The sequence below is a fragment of the Vigna unguiculata genome, chromosome 10, assembly GCF_037176805.1.
Source record: "Vigna unguiculata cultivar grain cowpea cultivar isolate G323 ecotype 2 chromosome 10, ASM3717680v1, whole genome shotgun sequence".
Classification (NCBI taxonomy): Eukaryota; Viridiplantae; Streptophyta; class Magnoliopsida; order Fabales; family Fabaceae; genus Vigna; species Vigna unguiculata.
In genome coordinates this window covers 53,598,422-53,615,190 of record NC_140801.1, presented here as the reverse complement: position 1 = coordinate 53,615,190, position 16,769 = coordinate 53,598,422, and the positions used below count along the sequence as shown (strand labels likewise).

At 36.3% G+C, this 16,769-nt stretch overlaps 4 protein-coding genes across 4 annotated transcripts; 1 reads left to right on the top strand and 3 right to left on the bottom strand.

Annotated features, from left to right (window-relative positions):
• Positions 1-94: 94 nt before the first annotated feature.
• On the bottom strand, positions 95-2,286 carry LOC114167417 (putative glucose-6-phosphate 1-epimerase). The gene is made up of 8 exons (XM_028052504.2): positions 2,026-2,286; positions 1,855-1,929; positions 1,692-1,748; positions 1,452-1,612; positions 1,227-1,367; positions 813-915; positions 612-711; positions 95-416 (listed from the first exon to the last, which is right to left on the bottom strand). The coding sequence occupies exons 1-8, from the start codon at positions 2,116-2,118 to the stop codon at positions 202-204; spliced, it is 945 nt and encodes a 314-aa protein (XP_027908305.1). The 5' UTR covers positions 2,119-2,286; the 3' UTR covers positions 95-201.
• A 4,141-nt stretch (positions 2,287-6,427) lies between these two features.
• On the bottom strand, positions 6,428-8,809 carry LOC114166362 (mitogen-activated protein kinase kinase 4-like). Its single transcript, XM_028051082.2, has 2 exons — positions 7,008-8,809; positions 6,428-6,553 (listed from the first exon to the last, which is right to left on the bottom strand). The coding sequence occupies exon 1, from the start codon at positions 8,557-8,559 to the stop codon at positions 7,465-7,467; it is 1,095 nt and encodes a 364-aa protein (XP_027906883.1). The 5' UTR covers positions 8,560-8,809; the 3' UTR covers positions 6,428-6,553; positions 7,008-7,464.
• Positions 8,810-11,586: 2,777 nt separating this feature from the next.
• On the top strand, positions 11,587-13,840 carry LOC114165905 (Glucose-methanol-choline (GMC) oxidoreductase family protein). Its single transcript, XM_028050533.2, has 3 exons — positions 11,587-11,833; positions 11,902-13,384; positions 13,464-13,840. Exons 1-3 carry the CDS (start codon positions 11,707-11,709, stop codon positions 13,504-13,506), a joined length of 1,653 nt encoding a protein of 550 aa, XP_027906334.1. The 5' UTR covers positions 11,587-11,706; the 3' UTR covers positions 13,507-13,840.
• Positions 13,841-13,908: 68 nt separating this feature from the next.
• Positions 13,909-16,204, bottom strand: LOC114165904 (heat shock 70 kDa protein-like). Its single transcript, XM_028050532.2, has one exon. It carries the CDS (start codon positions 15,915-15,917, stop codon positions 14,136-14,138), a length of 1,782 nt encoding a protein of 593 aa, XP_027906333.2. The 5' UTR covers positions 15,918-16,204; the 3' UTR covers positions 13,909-14,135.
• Positions 16,205-16,769: the final 565 nt, after the last annotated feature.

Below are 16,769 nucleotides of genomic sequence, written 5' to 3'. Positions count from 1 at the left end.
TCATTTTTCATACAAAGGGTTTCATCTGCCTAGTGGTGACTTGTATCATTAAGTAGCTTATAGTTTATTATAAGATTTCATTGATGGAATAAAATTTACACCATACATAATCTCAAAGTTTTTATTAATATAATATAATTATTTGTAATCAATAAAGATTTAGTGAATTACCTTTACAAAGATGCATTGGAACTCATTCTCCTAATAAGTAAAAAGTACTTTTCGTGGGTCAAGTTGACCACTACAATAACTTGAGGGAACTGGAGAAATCTCTTGTCTTCCTTTCCATTCTTCACCAGGTTTAAGGGTAATTGGATTTTCTACGCAAGCAGCTTGAACACAAAGCATATTTTTGTACTCATCATCGCCTAGATCAGATATGAATTTCGCTTTCTTGTCCCATGGATTCCATACCACTAAAAAAAAACAATAATATTATGCATTAGGACAAACTTAACTATGAAACCAACCACACAATAAACAACAAATAGGTTGACAAATACTTTATCATTGTGTTTTTTTTTACCCTTTCATTTATAATTATCATTTCATGTATCACATTTCATCATGATCCTAATGCATACTCATGGTGTCAAGATTAGCAAACTCACCAGCATCTGGAAGCCCATCTTTTCTCAAAACAAAAGTTCTCTTCCTTTCATGGTCTATGATTGCGATTTTTGTTGGAGTGCTTAGGTAAACTTTGTCCACCTTTAGTATCAAATAGACCAAAAAAAAAAATAGTTATTCAGTTGAAGCAATAAAATATAAATAAGACAACAAAAACTATTCCATCAAAAACAAATATTAACTTCAGATTCAAACGTAATAGCATCCCCTTGTTCAGTAAATCGTTCTCTATTCTTCAAGTTGTCCAGATAATCTAGTGTCTCCAATCCTTCAATTCGCACTTCACTGCCCATACGAATGGTGACAATTATCTTACATACAACACAAGTCATAAATTCCAAAGCAAAATGTAATTCTACATTAGACAAGGTCATGGCCAAGACCAAATACACGTTAACTTAAGTAAACAGTAATAAAACAAACAAATTGTTAATTATTCCAAAAGAGTTAATTATTCCAAAAGAGCCACTGTACACTTTTTGAGATTTGAAGTTTCCAAAACTTTACAAAAAGTAAAATATACGCAAGTCTCGGTAGTGGTGAAATTTTGAATTATGAGAAAAAGATTCATCCAAAATACAAGACGGATATGAGACCTGATGTCAGTGACATAGAAATATGTATTATAAGCAAATGTGAAGGTGAAGGATTTTCCATCAGTATTTGTGTTTCGAATGCGAGATGTCATCAACAGATCTCCGGCAGGTCCCAAAGCTATCCTCAACCGGAACTCATATCTGTAACCAATTATTGAAAAGTATTCTCTTAATCCAACTCGTTAAATTGAAAAATATCATAATTATTTAAGGAAAATCGTATACCTATGGGGCCAATGTTTCACATCATCTTCAGAGTTCTTAAGAATCAAGTCAATGAAAGCTCTGTTAGTGGTAGCTGTGGGAAATGGCGGAGGATTAGGATCTAATGTCCAAAACTTGTTCCTCGCAAATCCATGTTGCTGAAGAGAGCCGTGATTCGAAAACTGCAGAACACAGATTAGAGAAGCACTCAAAGAAACAGAATGCACGAAAAAGGAAAAGAGGCGAAAAGGATACACATACTTGAGGAAAACATATAGGAATGCCTCCGCGTATGGATTTTGGAGGCTTAAAATTAGTCTGCAACAATTGGTGTGAGAAAAAAAAAAAAAACGATGAAATGGTTCGAAAAGAAAAGTGTAAAAATTCTGTTAAGATCCGTGCATGTGGAAAATGAATCTTGAACCTTACTACTGACAAAGAGCAATTCCTCCCCTAGATCATTCTTCCACGACGTTACTTGACCACCGTACAGATAAATCTACAGAAATGCATTTGCAATTGAATTGATCGTAACAACGAATTGAATTGAATTAAATTAAATTGAAGATAATTAAAATGATGAAAACGACGAAACCTCCGCAGAGAAACCGCGAACTTCTCTGAGAATGATTTTCTCGAGGCCATTGACACCCGTACACTGCTGCACGTACACCGTTTGTCGTGACATTTTCAGATTCAGAATTCTCAGAATTCAGAAATTTCAGAATTCACAATTCACAATTCACAATTCCCATTTCTCCATTCTCCTCCTTCCCTAATCCTATTTATATTCCTCCTCATCATCGAACAACACAAGATAGGAGAGAGAATGAGAGACTCAAGCCATGGACCATATTTTATTCATCTTTTATTTATGGTTTCATACATCTTCTATTCTATTAATATAACTTTCAATTTCATATTCAAATTATTTATTTCAAAATGCACACTGTAAATAAATTTTCTATTTTTAACCATTTAATAATAATATATTTACGTTTACACTATAGTTTTTATTAATATTTATAATGAATAATTAGTTTATGTATATATTTATGCATATAAGAATACAGTCCGTTATTATTGAAGTTGTGACCCGATGTAATTTATATTTTTAAAACTAATATCTTATCAACCTCATCATTTTCGCTTATAGTTAATATAAAACATTTTATAACTAAGTATAACCGTAAAACTATTTTCTATGATGTATAATAAAATTTGTAATTAATACATTATAATAAAGTCTATTTAATAATTCATATATTTATAAATTTTTAATTTAACAATATATAGTTACTTATGTAATAACGTATCTTTACCGCCTATGAAATTTTAAATAAATTATAAATGCATGTATATACATATGTAATCGTATCATCATGCATGTGAAGAATATATTATTACATTTAAATATTGATTTGTTAAAATCTATGGCTACTAAAATTTGTTTTCAATAACTTTATTAATCAGTAATTATTTTAAAAATAAAACTTTCACGTTTTCTTCCATTTTTACTTGCTGGATATAACTTTAATTTTGATAGTTTTCAAAAGAAGTTTTTCAATTTTATTTTTTATCTTCTTTTCATTTGCTATTGTTTTTATACAGTGTTAGTTTTCTTACTTCTTCCATTATATCTAACAAACATAAATAAATAAATTTATCGTCAGTAAAATAACTTTAATATGTATCTTTCGCAAAAAGCTTCAATATGTATTTAGTGCATACGACAAATGGATTTTTTTTCCTTTTTTTAATATAAAAACTTGATTTTCATCTCTATGAAATCAATGTATTAATTGATAATGACTTTTTTATTTTGATGTTAACGATTTAGTAAGTGTTTATCTATGCATTTTGATTTTCGTAATAACTTGTCTCTTTTCATTTGTCTTTTTTATATTAAATTCTAAGTTAAGTTTTAGTAGTTTTTCAGTTGTATTTTATTTAGTAAACAAGTGTATTTACAAATTTTAATTCACTTATGGAATAATTTAGTTGAATTCATGTATTTGTGTCCATCTATGAACAAGAAGAGAAACACAAACCATATTGATATGCACTTATTTACGTTGAAAGTCTTTTACTATATTTTAGAATATGATAATGAGCGTATTTAAGATTTTATTAATTGACTTATGCTAAATAAACACAAAGAAGAAATATTCTAACAACTTAAGCATTATAAAACCTGTTCAACTTAATAGACTAATCTGCTAACACTTTTTTTTTCTTCGTGTTATATTGTTTGAATGGTGCTAATATATAGTAAAGTTATAAATTATATAACAAACACTTGCAAATCAAATTTCAAATAATGATAGTAAGTGTGTAATTTAACATTTAAAATTAACAAAATTTTTATTTCATCTAATTAGAAATATTGTTAAGTTGAGATCTAAAAAAAATATTAACATTCGTAAGCATACTTTTAGAAGATGTCTTTTTTATATATATCAAATTCTAAAAAGAAATATATTTTAGAATTAGATATTTGATAAAAATATTTCAAATCATTAACTTATTACAAAATAAACTTTAATGCATCGATTTGTTTGCTTTCTTAATAACTGAATTACAATAGTAGTCAGTGGAATTTGACTCCAAATCCTAAAAAGAAATTTAGGAAGTAGTCTTTTAACAAAATTTAATTAAATTCCTAAACATGTTAAAGATTTATTATAATTCACAGAAGTATTTACATATTGAAAACTCATAAGATAAGTGTTTAACACCATCCGAATGATCAATATTTTAATAATATTTTTAGATCTTATAAGAAATTGTTATAATCACATCACAAAAACATAAATCAAAAATACACAAGATGAAAGCATAAATAATCAAGATTTAAGTATTATTAGTCTCATAATTATAAACTATTTTATTTGCTTCAAGTATTGGCTATAAACCCATAAAACACACATAACTGTTTAAGTTAATAAAATTTATCAATATTTTTCTAAACATACGATACTCTTTTAGTCACTCTTTTAACATATACTCCTAAACTTTATTATACTTGTCAAATGAAAAAAATAAAAAACATTTACAGTGAGTTTTCCTTATATAGTTGCAGAAAGGTTCCTCCTATCTACACGATGACCCATGTTTTGGTGTTGTAACTTCAGGATTGTTAATTTATTAGTTTTGAATGTGTGTCTCAATATTGTTTATATATATATATATATATATATATATATATATATATATATTTTTTGATGTATAGCTGTTCTTTAACAACGTGTTTGTTTATGTTTCTTGGAAATACATTTTCATGTAAAAAAATTGTTGATAGATAAATTGGATTGGATTTTAATAAAATAAAATTATGAAAGTTGAAGCTTTTTAATTTTATGGATCAAACTTTACGGACAATTTTTTTTATTATTATCCATTTCCTTCGATTTTAAAATGTGACTATATATATATATATATATATATATATCAAAATGACAAAATATAATTGAAAGAAAACATATCAAAACGTGACTTTTCTTATATCTAATATCCAAATACAAATAATGTTATTTCAAAATCAATTTTATAAAATTATGTTGATAAAGAAAATTATATAAATGCACATTAAAACAGAGACATAGTTGGTGGAATGATGAGTGGTCTTGCTATGTAATAACAGTTGTTATTAATTTTGACAGTCAACTAACTGTAACACTTTTGTCCACTTTGAGCTCAGCAAATCCACTTGTTGAATACTTTGAATGAAAATTTCATACTTTGTGCCTTTTCAAAGGGTTTTGCTCGTAATATTCAACTCTGACCCATGGGAAATAATTGAATATAGATCTCTGTTTGAAATCAGAACAAATTTGTTATGCAATCTTTTATTTTGGACGAGGATTGTGAAGACTTTTGAAGTAGACTTTGGATTTTCAAGCCAACCAACTACGCCATTAAATTTAGCTTCATTCTCAAAGAATTTGGTAGAGGAGATCTTTGTCCTATGGTGAGACAAGTTTGACCTTATAGGACAAGAAGCACGAAGGTGAAACTTGCACTTCACTTTGGATTCCATAGTTCACCATCGTGTTTCAGATTCTTACGTTTCTCTCTCCCTTTCTTCAGTTCAATCCATGTTCCCCACCATCGACTCACATACTATTGCCATTGCCATTGCCAGTGGCAGGTACTACCAAATGGTAACTCCATTTCTAGTAATTCCCGAATTTGGAAAATACTGTATTTTTTTCCTGTACAATTCACGAAACCCATATCACAGCTATGCAACCAAACCAAATGGAAGAACACGACCAAATCTGGCAGAAGGAAATTTGCAGAAGCAGATAGAAAAATATAGGGTCTCGAATCAGGGTAAAACGATTCCCTATTCTAAAACTTGTAGCACGACACACCAACCAACAGAATAAGCAATTAACCCGAGTTCATGCATTTGAAAGGGCGAAAATCAGGTGCAATCTTTAATATGTTTTGTACTGTTATGTGATAAAAGAAAAAAAGAATGTTTTCTTGTTGATCTTTAAAACATATTTTATCATATAATTAAGCAGAATAAAATGCCATATTTTTATTAAACAATAATAAGAAAATAAAGATGTAAGTATAAGAAAGTTACATTCTGTCTCTTAGACCTAAAAATTGAAATGTTAATATTTTGTAATACTATGTCAATGGTATGAACTTAAAGACCTTGTTTAAGAAACCAAAACCTTTGATAAGTGACCAGCTTCTTGTACATGTAACTTTAATTAAACTTTGCTTTGACATCTGCCGTGAATTTTGACTTAATTTTGTCAACAAGCATAAGTAAACCATGTTAAACCGCTCTACCGACAAATTTACCAAAAATGTCTATTCTGTGGGAGTATTACTTAACAACGTTAAGACACAGTTACAAGGAATCAAAACAAAATTACTAGTTTCTGGATACAAGGACCAAATAATAAAACGTTGGAAGGCATGGAGAAGAAATGAGAAAATTAAACGAAGAGAAGAGAAGAGAACAACACTACCTACCTGAAATTGGGAAGCGTAACGACAACAATGGATGTTCAAATTTCATATCCGGGTAACAAGGTGAGAAATGAGAAGTCTCAATTACTCAACCAATAGCATCAGACCGACAAGGATACAGAAGGAACCTAACCAAAAGTGTCACAACACAACAAGATTATGTCCCTTCTTTCATTTGTATGCAACCAAAGTGACAGGTAAACAACCGTAAATTCTACGTTCCACCGCACTACCAATCCAGCTACGAGCAATTTTCAGAACTTGCTACCCAGATTTCCTCATTCAATAAAAAATAATGTAATCAAATATTCGCTTTACTGCTAAAAAAAAACCCGTGTACAGCAACTGCAATTGAAAAAAATGCTCCAAGGGTGCTTACTAGGGGATAGAATCGATTATAATAGAAAATAGGTAGCAATTAAGTATGAGACGTAGAGAGACAAAAGTGATGTTTTTTTTTTTCTTAAGAAAATAGCAATGCGCAGAAGAGCAGCCAAATCCAAAATTGATAAGGGAAGGGAGATGAAGCAAAAAGGAGAAATATTGGCGACTCCACATCAAACACATACATACATATATTACCTATTAAAGAGAGGAGGCTGAAGCTGAGGCCGAGTCCCAGATAGGTTCTGAAACAATCATACATAGATGAGCAGTATCTATTAGCAGCAGTCTCAACCAGACTCATTCATTTGGTTGTACTCACCGAGGGCTTAAAAAAGATACCATAAGAAAAAAAGAAAAAAGATGCGAAACGAAACAAAAGAAAACAAAGCAAAGCATGTTATGGTAAGTAGAAAGAAGACATTGTAATGTATGGCTGAAAATGGAATATTGAAATTTGATTTGTATGAAAATGAAAACGAAAACAAAGCAGCAGAGCAGATAGGGGTAGTAGCTAAGCAAGTGGCGGTGGGGCATCCATGTGGTTCATCCATCGATCGATTCTCCGGGGAGGAGGCATGTAGCATTGATTTGTAATAAATAAAAAATTACAGGCAAAAGAAGTAAGAAAGTAAGTTTAGTACTGGAAGGGTTGCTAGGAGGGAAGAGGCCTGGGAGGAGGAGGGGGGAGGAGCTGGTGGAGATTGGGAGGAAGCTGATTATGGTTGTTGTGGGGAGGGGCAATGAAGGGGTGTTCCAGCAACCTTGACGCAGACCAACGGCGAGAGGGATCACGCTGGAGGCACCGAGAGATGAAATCCCGGAAGTGGAGGGAGGCAGAGGGAGGAGCCTCCGGTGGCTGAGACATACAGATAGCGCACATGAGGCTGGCCCAATCGCCCTGCCTCCCAACCGCGAAGGGGAATCTGCCCATGTAGAACTCCAATATGCTAACCCCAAAGCTCCATATGTCCCCGGCGTAGGCGTCGTATTGGCCGTCGTTTATGTCCGTGTTGATCCTCTCCGGACTCATGTAGGCGATCGTCCCCACCGACGAATTGCACGGATCCATGGTCTGGTTCAGAATCCGACCCACTCCGAAGTCCGCGATCTTCACCTGCTTCCGCGAGTTTATGAGCAGATTCGAGGGCTTGATGTCCCTGTGGACGATGTGCCGCCGGTGAAGGTACGCGAGCCCCCGGAGAATCTGCCTGGACAGATCTGCCAGCTGCTGCTCATGCGGGATGTGTTTCCCCTCCAGAGATCCCCCGTCCATGAACTCCAGAAGCACCTGGATTTCGCTGTTCTGATCGTACATCTCGTGACACTTCACCACGTTCGGATCGTCCACGTCCCGCAGGATCTGGATTTCCCGGTGGATCTGCCGCCGCACGGACTCCTCGTGGTGCCCGTATATCACCTTCAGCGCGTACACGCGCCCGCTCGTTCTGTGCACAACCTTGTACACCGTCCCCCCGCTCCCGCTCCCGATGCGGTTCAGCCTCTCCAGCTCCGCGAACGGGATCACCTGCTGCTGCGGCTGCTGCTGCTGGCTGGCTCCGCCGCTGGCCGCGGGCGGCGCCGTCGATGGCGGAAGAGGAAGCGGCACCGCCAAATTCGTGTCACGCTGCGGCAGCGGCAGCGTGAGGTCCCTGCGGCGCCGCTGGGGACGGTGATCCTTGTTGTTGGTTGGCGCCGGAGCGGAGGCGGAGCCGGAGGCTGAAGGCGGTGGGAGTTGCATCGGCCTCATCTCATTTCTCGAATCCAGTGTGAAAAAAAGAATATATATAAATAATTTATGTTTAGATTACAATATTAATAAGAAAAAGTAAAGAAAGAGAGGGGCGGAAGGAAGTTCATATAATGTCCATGAGGGAAGTGCAGAGAAGGTTCCAGGAAGTTTGAGAGAGAAGAAGAACAAAGAGAGGGCAAAGGAAAATCGATGCAGGCACTTGATTTGATTTGATTTCTTCGCTTTACTTCCCCTGCAGCATTACAACAGAGGAAAAAAAAAAAAAACGAGTTTTAAAAGTTATTTTGTAAAAATGATAAAAGTAAATGGAGAGGTAGCTATCAAAAGAGGGAATCCAGATTTAAAAGGCATGGGTCCACGCGCCTCCAGGGCCCGTGGGGAACGTGGACCAATTACGTTCCTTTGTCCGTAGACCATCTCCGTGGTTGGATCACACCGCACTTCCACACTACACTCTCCCAACAAACACACTTTTCCATTTTTTTATTTTTCATCATCATTATTATTATTATTATTATTATTATTATTATTATTATTATTATTATTATTATTATTATTTACACCAATCCAATCCTCTCCCATTGGCAACACGCAACAACTACAAATCCACTCTCTACGCACATCTGTCAACTTCAAATTCCTTCTATTCTTTCATTTCTTTCTTTAATTTTTCTCCTCCACTTATTCTCCCTCCAACTTTTTCATCATAATTTTTTTTTCTAAATGTATTCTTGAAACAAAATTAATTATTCAAGATACGGGTTTTTATATGTTATTTTAGCTTTTATATTATGTCTTTTCTGTAAATTTTTTTAACTAAACTTCTCATTAAATGCTTCATTTATTTATAACTTAATGAAAAAAAAAAATCGTCTTTATTCCATTATCGACAAATGTGGACTCTGATTAAGATTCTAGTTCTTGAACCACGTTATAATTATGATCAATTTAAAGTTTAGTCATGTTTTAATTTAATACCTTTTTCTAAAAGTCAGATTTCTCTTTATTTATAGTCTTTCAAGCAATATTGGGCTGTCTTTTTATTAACCTTACGTTACTATTAAAAATATATTAAATAAATTAAGCATTAATTCGAAATATAATATTTAAAAAATATTATAGTTCAATAATAATTTTTAAAATAGCAGATTATACACTCAAATGCAATTCAGCAAAATTTAAATTTATATACTTTTCTATAACATTTTTCCCCCAAGGAAATCAGATTTAAAATAATTCCATAAACATTGAATAAAGTTTTAGCAATAAATTTTTTTTATACATTATATTCATAGTTTTTTATAATATGTAGTTTTAATTAAATGAATTAAGAGTGAATTAAAAATTATAACAAAATCAAAACTTCAATACCATCTATCAATAATGTTTTTAGAATATTATAAATAATTATTTAAATATAATTCAGTCAAGTCAGTATAGTAAGTATTTTTGTAAAGATAATTATAAATTATCTAGTAATTTTGCTGTGTAATTATATTGTGATAATTCAAAATTAAAAATCCTATCTAAATATTACATTAAAAAAAAAGTCTTTGTTTTGCATTTACTCTTTTTAGTTAAATTTTTGTTTATCTCATTTATACTTGTATATTATATATATTTCTTGTACAAATAAAGAGTTAATAGTATTGTGGCTTAAATATTAATTTACCTCTTATTTAGTCTAGTTCAAATTGGCTCTCTTGTAATTTAAGTATCCAATCAAATTTAAATTCTCGATAATTTTGTTTAAGAAATGATGACACATGAAGGTGAATGTAATAAAGAAAATAAAAAAAAAGTAAAATATAGTTAAAAATGACAAATCAGGATAAATTATTAATTTATTATTTAAATTCTTAAAGTTTTTACGTAATTTTGTAATATAACAATCCTATGTTAACAAACTCAATATTTTAACATGTACCTAACACAATGTAATCACTTTTAAAACTAAAATACCTTAAATTAAGATGTAAAAATTTCAATGATATTACTTAATACTTGTGACATTGAAAAAGTTTTTTATACAATAATTAAAGTTTATGTTTTTATGTTATATTTTAACATTAAAGCTGTGTTTATGAATATCACTTATTCTTCTTATTTTTCTTATAAAGAAACATGTATGTGTGAACGAAATTTTGTTTAAAAATGAATTAAAATAACTTATATCAAAAAATTGCATTTTTAAAAGTATTTTTCTTATTTTAAATTACAAAATGATAAATTTAATTTAATTTGACAAACCATCTTTAAGATGATGTTTATTCATAAATATCCAAATGGTTAATATTAAAATATGCACATTTTCAGGATTAATTAACATCCATACGTGTATCCGTATACGTGGAGCAAGAAACATAGAATAGTTGGAATAATTGGATCATATTTTGGTGTCATCCTCTTCTTCGAAATATATATCACCAATAAATTCAATAGGTGCATGTTTAACATACAAAACTTAACGTGCAAGCTTCCAAACATACTTTTTTTATTATTATTATTATTTAAAATCTGTAGTTAATATTTGATTTAAAAACTTACTCCTAGTTAACGGAAAAACTGGTAGGTAGAAATGATTGAAATTTCTCTTAATTCTTGCACCTTTGCACCTGTATTATAAATTCTTAATTTTCATGAATTTTGTTTCTTTTTTTTGCTTTGCGGAAAAGGAATAAACAATTGTTTTGGTTTGACTTTGAAATGTATTGTTGTTTAGAAGTCAACTCAGCAATGGGGTTTGAAGCATCGTATGTTTTTGTCCGTAAGCAGAACGATAGTGATGAGATGAGGTGAGTTACGCTATTTCTTATTAGCTTCGTTCCTACCATAATCACATTTTATTATTTCAGATTATTTTAATTAATTTTAATTCTCTAAATTCACGCACACTTTAATTAACTCAACTGAAGTTGTTGAATAAGTCATTTTTTTAGATGAATAAATAAAATATTATTTGGAATGAGTGAAACAGAGTATGGAAAAGTATAGTGAGAAAAAAAGATTCAAACAAAGTAAGGAAAAATCTTAGAAATGAACAGAAAATTAAACTAGGTGAAAAGAATAACTTCAAGTGTTATATAACGATTGATTTACAGGGTTTTTCAAAAAGAAGAAAGAAGAAGACATTGTAGCAGAAACATGGAGCGACCCATAAGCACTGTACAATTGGAGTGTGTGGCATTGTTCATATTGTGCACCACAGTCTTTGCTTCCGCTACTACTTCTCCACAGCAAGAATCACAATCACAATCTCGCCAACACAAAGGTGAGTTACCGTTTCTCTCTTCTTCCCAGTTAAATTGCGTTGTTTTTGACGCTATGCGATGTGATCAGGCGCGAGTTACCTGAAAATGGTGGTGAATGCGAGCGAGTTGCCACCGGAAGACTACTACGACTACATCATCGTGGGTGGCGGCACTGCGGGGTGCCCACTGGCGGCGACGCTGTCGCAGTCGTTTCGGGTGCTTGTGCTGGAAAGAGGAGGCGCCGGGAGCGAGAACCCCAACCTCATGAACCAAGAAGGGTTCTTGAGCAACCTCTTGAACGCCGAGACGGAGGACTCGCCGGCCCAGGCTTTCATTTCCGAAGAGGGAGTGCCCAACGCCCGTGGCCGTGTTCTTGGCGGCAGCAGTGCCATCAACGCGGGCTTCTACAGCCGAGCCCACCGGGATTTCTTCCTGAAGTCGGGCTTGCCCTGGGACCTCGCGCTGGTGAACCGCTCGTACCAGTGGGTGGAGAAGGAAATCGTGTTCAGACCCAACCTCAAGACGTGGCAATCCGCGGTTCGCGATGGGTTGCTCGAAGCAGGGGTCACTCCCTACAACGGTTTCACTCTGGACCACGCCAAGGGGACCAAGATCGGGGGCTCCACTTTCGACACCTCTGGCACAAGACACACCTCTGCGGATCTTCTCAGGCACGCTCGTTCATCCAACATCAAGGTCGCCGTTCACGCCACCGTGGAGAGGCTGCTTCTGGCGGGTTCCACCGCCATCGGAGCCCTGTACCGCGACCAGATGGGGGGCCACCACCACGCATTTTTGCGGGAACACGGCGAGGTGATTCTTTCCGCCGGTGCCATTGGAAGCCCTCAGCTTCTTCTTCTGAGCGGGATCGGTCCCAGACCCTATCTCTCTTCATGGGGTATCCCTGTGGCGCATCACCTACCCTACGTTGGCCACTTCCTCTACGATAATCCCAGAAACGGAATCACCATTCTCCCCTCCCTTCCACTCGACCATTCTCTCATCCAAGTCGTCGGAATCACCGACTCCGGCGCTTACATCGAGGCTGCATCCAACGTCATTCCTTTCACCTCCCCTCGCCACACCACTTTCGTCCGCTCCCCCCTCTACCTCACCGTGGCCACCATCATTTCCAAGATTTCCGGCCCTCTCTCCGCCGGCTTTCTCAGACTCGCTTCCACCGACGTCGACGCGAATCCCCGCGTGAGGTTCAACTACTTCATCAACCCCCTCGACCTTGAGCGCTGCGTCAACGGGACCAGGAAGATAGCCCAAATCCTCAGGAGCAGGGCCTTGAAGGACTTCAAATTCTCCAACTGGTTCGGGGAGCCGGACTTCAGGTTCATAGGCCCCGCATTGCCGCTTCATCAAACGGACTACACTCGCATGGCCGATTTCTGCCGCCGCACTGTGAGCACCATCTGGCACTACCACGGCGGCTGCGTGGTTGGCAGGGTGGTTGATCCCACTCTGAAGGTCATCGGAGTTGATTCCCTTCGTATTGTTGACGGTTCCGTCTTCAGCGTATCGCCCGGAACCAATCCTCAGGCCACCCTCATGATGCTCGGACGGTATGCTTTGTGTCTCTCCCTTTTTCACTGTGTTTTTTTTTCATGTTGGACCATTAATCATCGTGCTCTTATTCTCCAGGTATTTTGGGTTGAAGATTATCAGAGAAAGGAACGCATCCTAATTTTGGGTTCAATGTTTCTTTTTCAAATTGTGAATGTTATAGTCGATTGTCAAACATGTAGGAAACACCAGAGTTTTGCATTTACCTTCCTTTTCTTACTCTACATGAAAAGGGGATGCATTTTCAAGTTTATTAGAGGCTCATTTTTGCAGTGAATAGGATCATATCCAAGAGTAGAGGTTTTTGACATTCTCCAAGGGACTTTTTGGTGAAGTCATTCTGCATATACCACAACCATGTAACAAAACACTTAGTCTTCATCTCCCATCTGTTCTGTTTCTTGTAAGATGTTCACTTGTTCTTCTAGAATTGCATTTTCTGTTTCCACTTCAAATTTTCGTGTTTACTGAGAGGTGTAGCGTTATGAAATAGCTGATTAATTATAAATTGTGGACGTAGCACTTGAAAATCCAAATAAAGCTTATTATTGTTTTGGATTCACATTAAAAAGAGTACAAAAAATTCAGAAAACACAGGATGTTACTTCAGCGTGTAGGAAATTATTTTCTCAAACAACTATTGTGAAATCCTATAAACTCAGCTAACAACCTAGTCAAAACCCATTTACTCAAGTATACAACTGTATAAAGCATTGCAATACAAGGACAACTTCAGTTGATTTTCACAATTCAGTCAACTTCTTCAATCTTAGGCCCAGCACCAGCACCACCAGTTGATGATTTTCCATAGCCACCACCATTAGGAATGTCATCTGCACCTCCCATTGGCACATCTGCAGCACTCCCCTGATACATCTTTGAGATAATAGGGTTGCAGAGTCCCTCCAAATCCTTTAATCTGTCCTCAAATTCCTCCACCTCAGCCAGTTGATTCCCGTCAAGCCATTCAATAGTTTCATCAACAGCCTTCTCTATCTTCTGTTTTTCATCAGGGTTTAGTTTTCCAGCAAACTTCTCATCCTTCACAGTATTCCTCATGTTGTAAGCATAGTTCTCCAACGAGTTCTTGGCCTCCACCTTCTTCTTCACATCCTCATCCTCTGCCTTGTATCTCTCAGCCTCCTGCACCATTCTCTCAATATCCTCCTTGCTCAGCCTTCCCTTATCATTCGTGATTGTGATCTTGTTCTTCACCCCTGCAGTCTTGTCCTCAGCCGAAACATTCAAAATCCCATTTGCGTCGATGTCAAAACACACATTGATTTGAGGAACTCCTCTAGGTGCTGGAGGGATTCCAGCCAGTTCAAACTTCCCCAACAGGTTGTTGTCTTTGGTCCTAGCTCTCTCACCTTCATACACCTGTATCAGCACTCCTGGCTGATTATCAGCGTAAGTAGAGAAAATCTGCTCCTTCTTGGTGGGAATTGTCGTGTTCCTCGGAATCAACACCGTCATCACGCCCCCTGCAGTTTCAATGCCGAGGCTAAGAGGAGTAACATCAAGAAGAAGCAAGTCCTGAACCTTCTCGTTCCCCTCGCCGCTCAGAATAGCAGCCTGCACTGCAGCACCGTATGCCACAGCCTCGTCGGGGTTAATGCTCTTGCAAAGCTCTTTCCCGTTGAAGAAATCCTGCAACAGTTGTTGCACTTTTGGAATCCTGGTGGATCCACCAACGAGGACAACGTCGTGGACGTGACTCTTGTCGATCTTGGAGTCCCTCAAACACTTCTCAACAGGTTCCATGCACTTGCGGAACAAGTCCATGTTCAGCTCCTCAAACCTGGCTCTGGTGATGGTGGAATAGAAGTCAATACCTTCGTAGAGAGAGTCAATCTCGATTGTTGTTTGGGAAGTCGATGAGAGAGTCCTCTTAGCTCTCTCACACGCAGTCCTTAATCTCCTTAGAGCTCTCGCACTGCTGCTTATATCCTTCTTGTGTTTCCTCTTGAACTCAGCCACAAAGTGGTTCACAAGCCTGTTGTCAAAATCTTCACCTCCCAAATGAGTGTCTCCGGCAGTGGCTTTGACTTCGAAAATGCCTTCCTCAATGGTGAGGAGCGACACATCGAAGGTTCCACCACCAAGGTCGAAGATAAGCACGTTCTTTTCGCCACTCCTCGAACCCTTCTTGTCTAATCCATAGGCAATGGCAGCAGCGGTTGGCTCGTTGATGATTCTCATCACGTTAAGCCCCGCAATGGCACCGGCGTCCTTCGTGGCTTGCCTCTGAGAGTCGTTGAAGTAGGCAGGGACAGTGATCACAGCGTTCTTCACGCTCTGTCCAAGGTAAGCCTCCGCGATCTCCTTCATCTTCGTCAACACCATCGATGAAATCTCCTCCGCCGCAAACTGCTTCTCCTCGCCCTTGTAGCTCACCACGATCATGGGCTTCTCGGCGGGACCGGGAACAACCTTAAAAGGCCAGTGTTTCATGTCGGCCTGCACCGAAGGGTCCGAGAACCGGCGCCCGATGAGGCGCTTGGCGTCGAACACGGTGTTCTGCGGATTCATGGCAACCTGGTTCTTGGCAGCATCTCAACGCTCGGTGTCGGTGAATGCCACGTAGGATGGTGTGGTTCTGTTGCCCTGGTCGTTGGCTATGATCTCAACGCGGTCGTTTTGCCACACGCCCACGCAACTGTAGGTGGTGCCAAGGTCAATGCCAATGCCCTTCCCTTCTACCTTGGAAGCCATAAGAGGAAAGTGAATGGAAAACGGTTTTGTGAGTGTAGTTGGTGATGGTTTCTCTGAGTGAGTTCGCAAATTGCAATGCAGAGAATCGTTGAGAATGTGAGGTATAAAAGGAACAGGGGAATGCTGAAGAATGTTCGAGACAATGGCAAACATGGAAGATACTGTTCCATCCCTTTCATGAAACTTCGTCAACTAACCAGACACTTCTGCACAAGACAAGAACCTTCTCTAACTAACTTAAATATCAGTTTTTTTTTTTATCATTTCGTGGTTTCTTTTTATAAAAATTATAATTATTTTTAAGATAATTGTAGAATATATAAATAATACACGTACATACAACATTTAAATTTCAAATAGTCTACTATGAAAATTTACCAAAATATAACCTAATTAATATTTCTTATTATCTTGTCTTATTTTTAAAACCGTTACTCAACACACATTTCTATAATTTTCTTATTATTATTATAATTACAATTATTAGTATTATTATTATTTTATTAATAACATTATTATGTTTATTATTTATTAAGATTATTATTTTTGATTTTATTATTATTATTAATAATACTCGCATAGGTTTTTTTTTTCATATGTACTTGAAACGAAAATGTGTCAAAAAGGTATAAACAATTTAAATACTATCATCAAATGCTTTTAAAACGT

Bases quoted from the DNA above. Each gene is read 5' to 3' on its own strand.
- LOC114165905 (XM_028050533.2), top strand. From the start codon at position 11,707: ATGGAGCGACCCATAAGCACTGTACAATTGGAGTGTGTGGCATTGTTC. The intron at 11,834-11,901 runs GTGAGTTACCGT...CGATGTGATCAG, and splicing joins ACAATCTCGCCAACACAAAG to GCGCGAGTTACCTGAAAATG. The intron at 13,385-13,463 runs GTATGCTTTGTG...CTTATTCTCCAG, and splicing joins ACCCTCATGATGCTCGGACG to GTATTTTGGGTTGAAGATTA.
- LOC114167417 (XM_028052504.2), bottom strand. From the start codon at position 2,118: ATGTCACGACAAACGGTGTACGTGCAGCAGTGTACGGGTGTCAATGGC. The intron at 712-812 runs GTTAATATTTGT...TTGATACTAAAG, and splicing joins CTATTACGTTTGAATCTGAA to GTGGACAAAGTTTACCTAAG. The intron at 417-611 runs GTGAGTTTGCTA...GTTTTTTTTTAG, and splicing joins AGATGGGCTTCCAGATGCTG to TGGTATGGAATCCATGGGAC.
- LOC114166362 (XM_028051082.2), bottom strand. From the start codon at position 8,559: ATGAGGCCGATGCAACTCCCACCGCCTTCAGCCTCCGGCTCCGCCTCC.
- LOC114165904 (XM_028050532.2), bottom strand. From the start codon at position 15,917: ATGAATCCGCAGAACACCGTGTTCGACGCCAAGCGCCTCATCGGGCGC.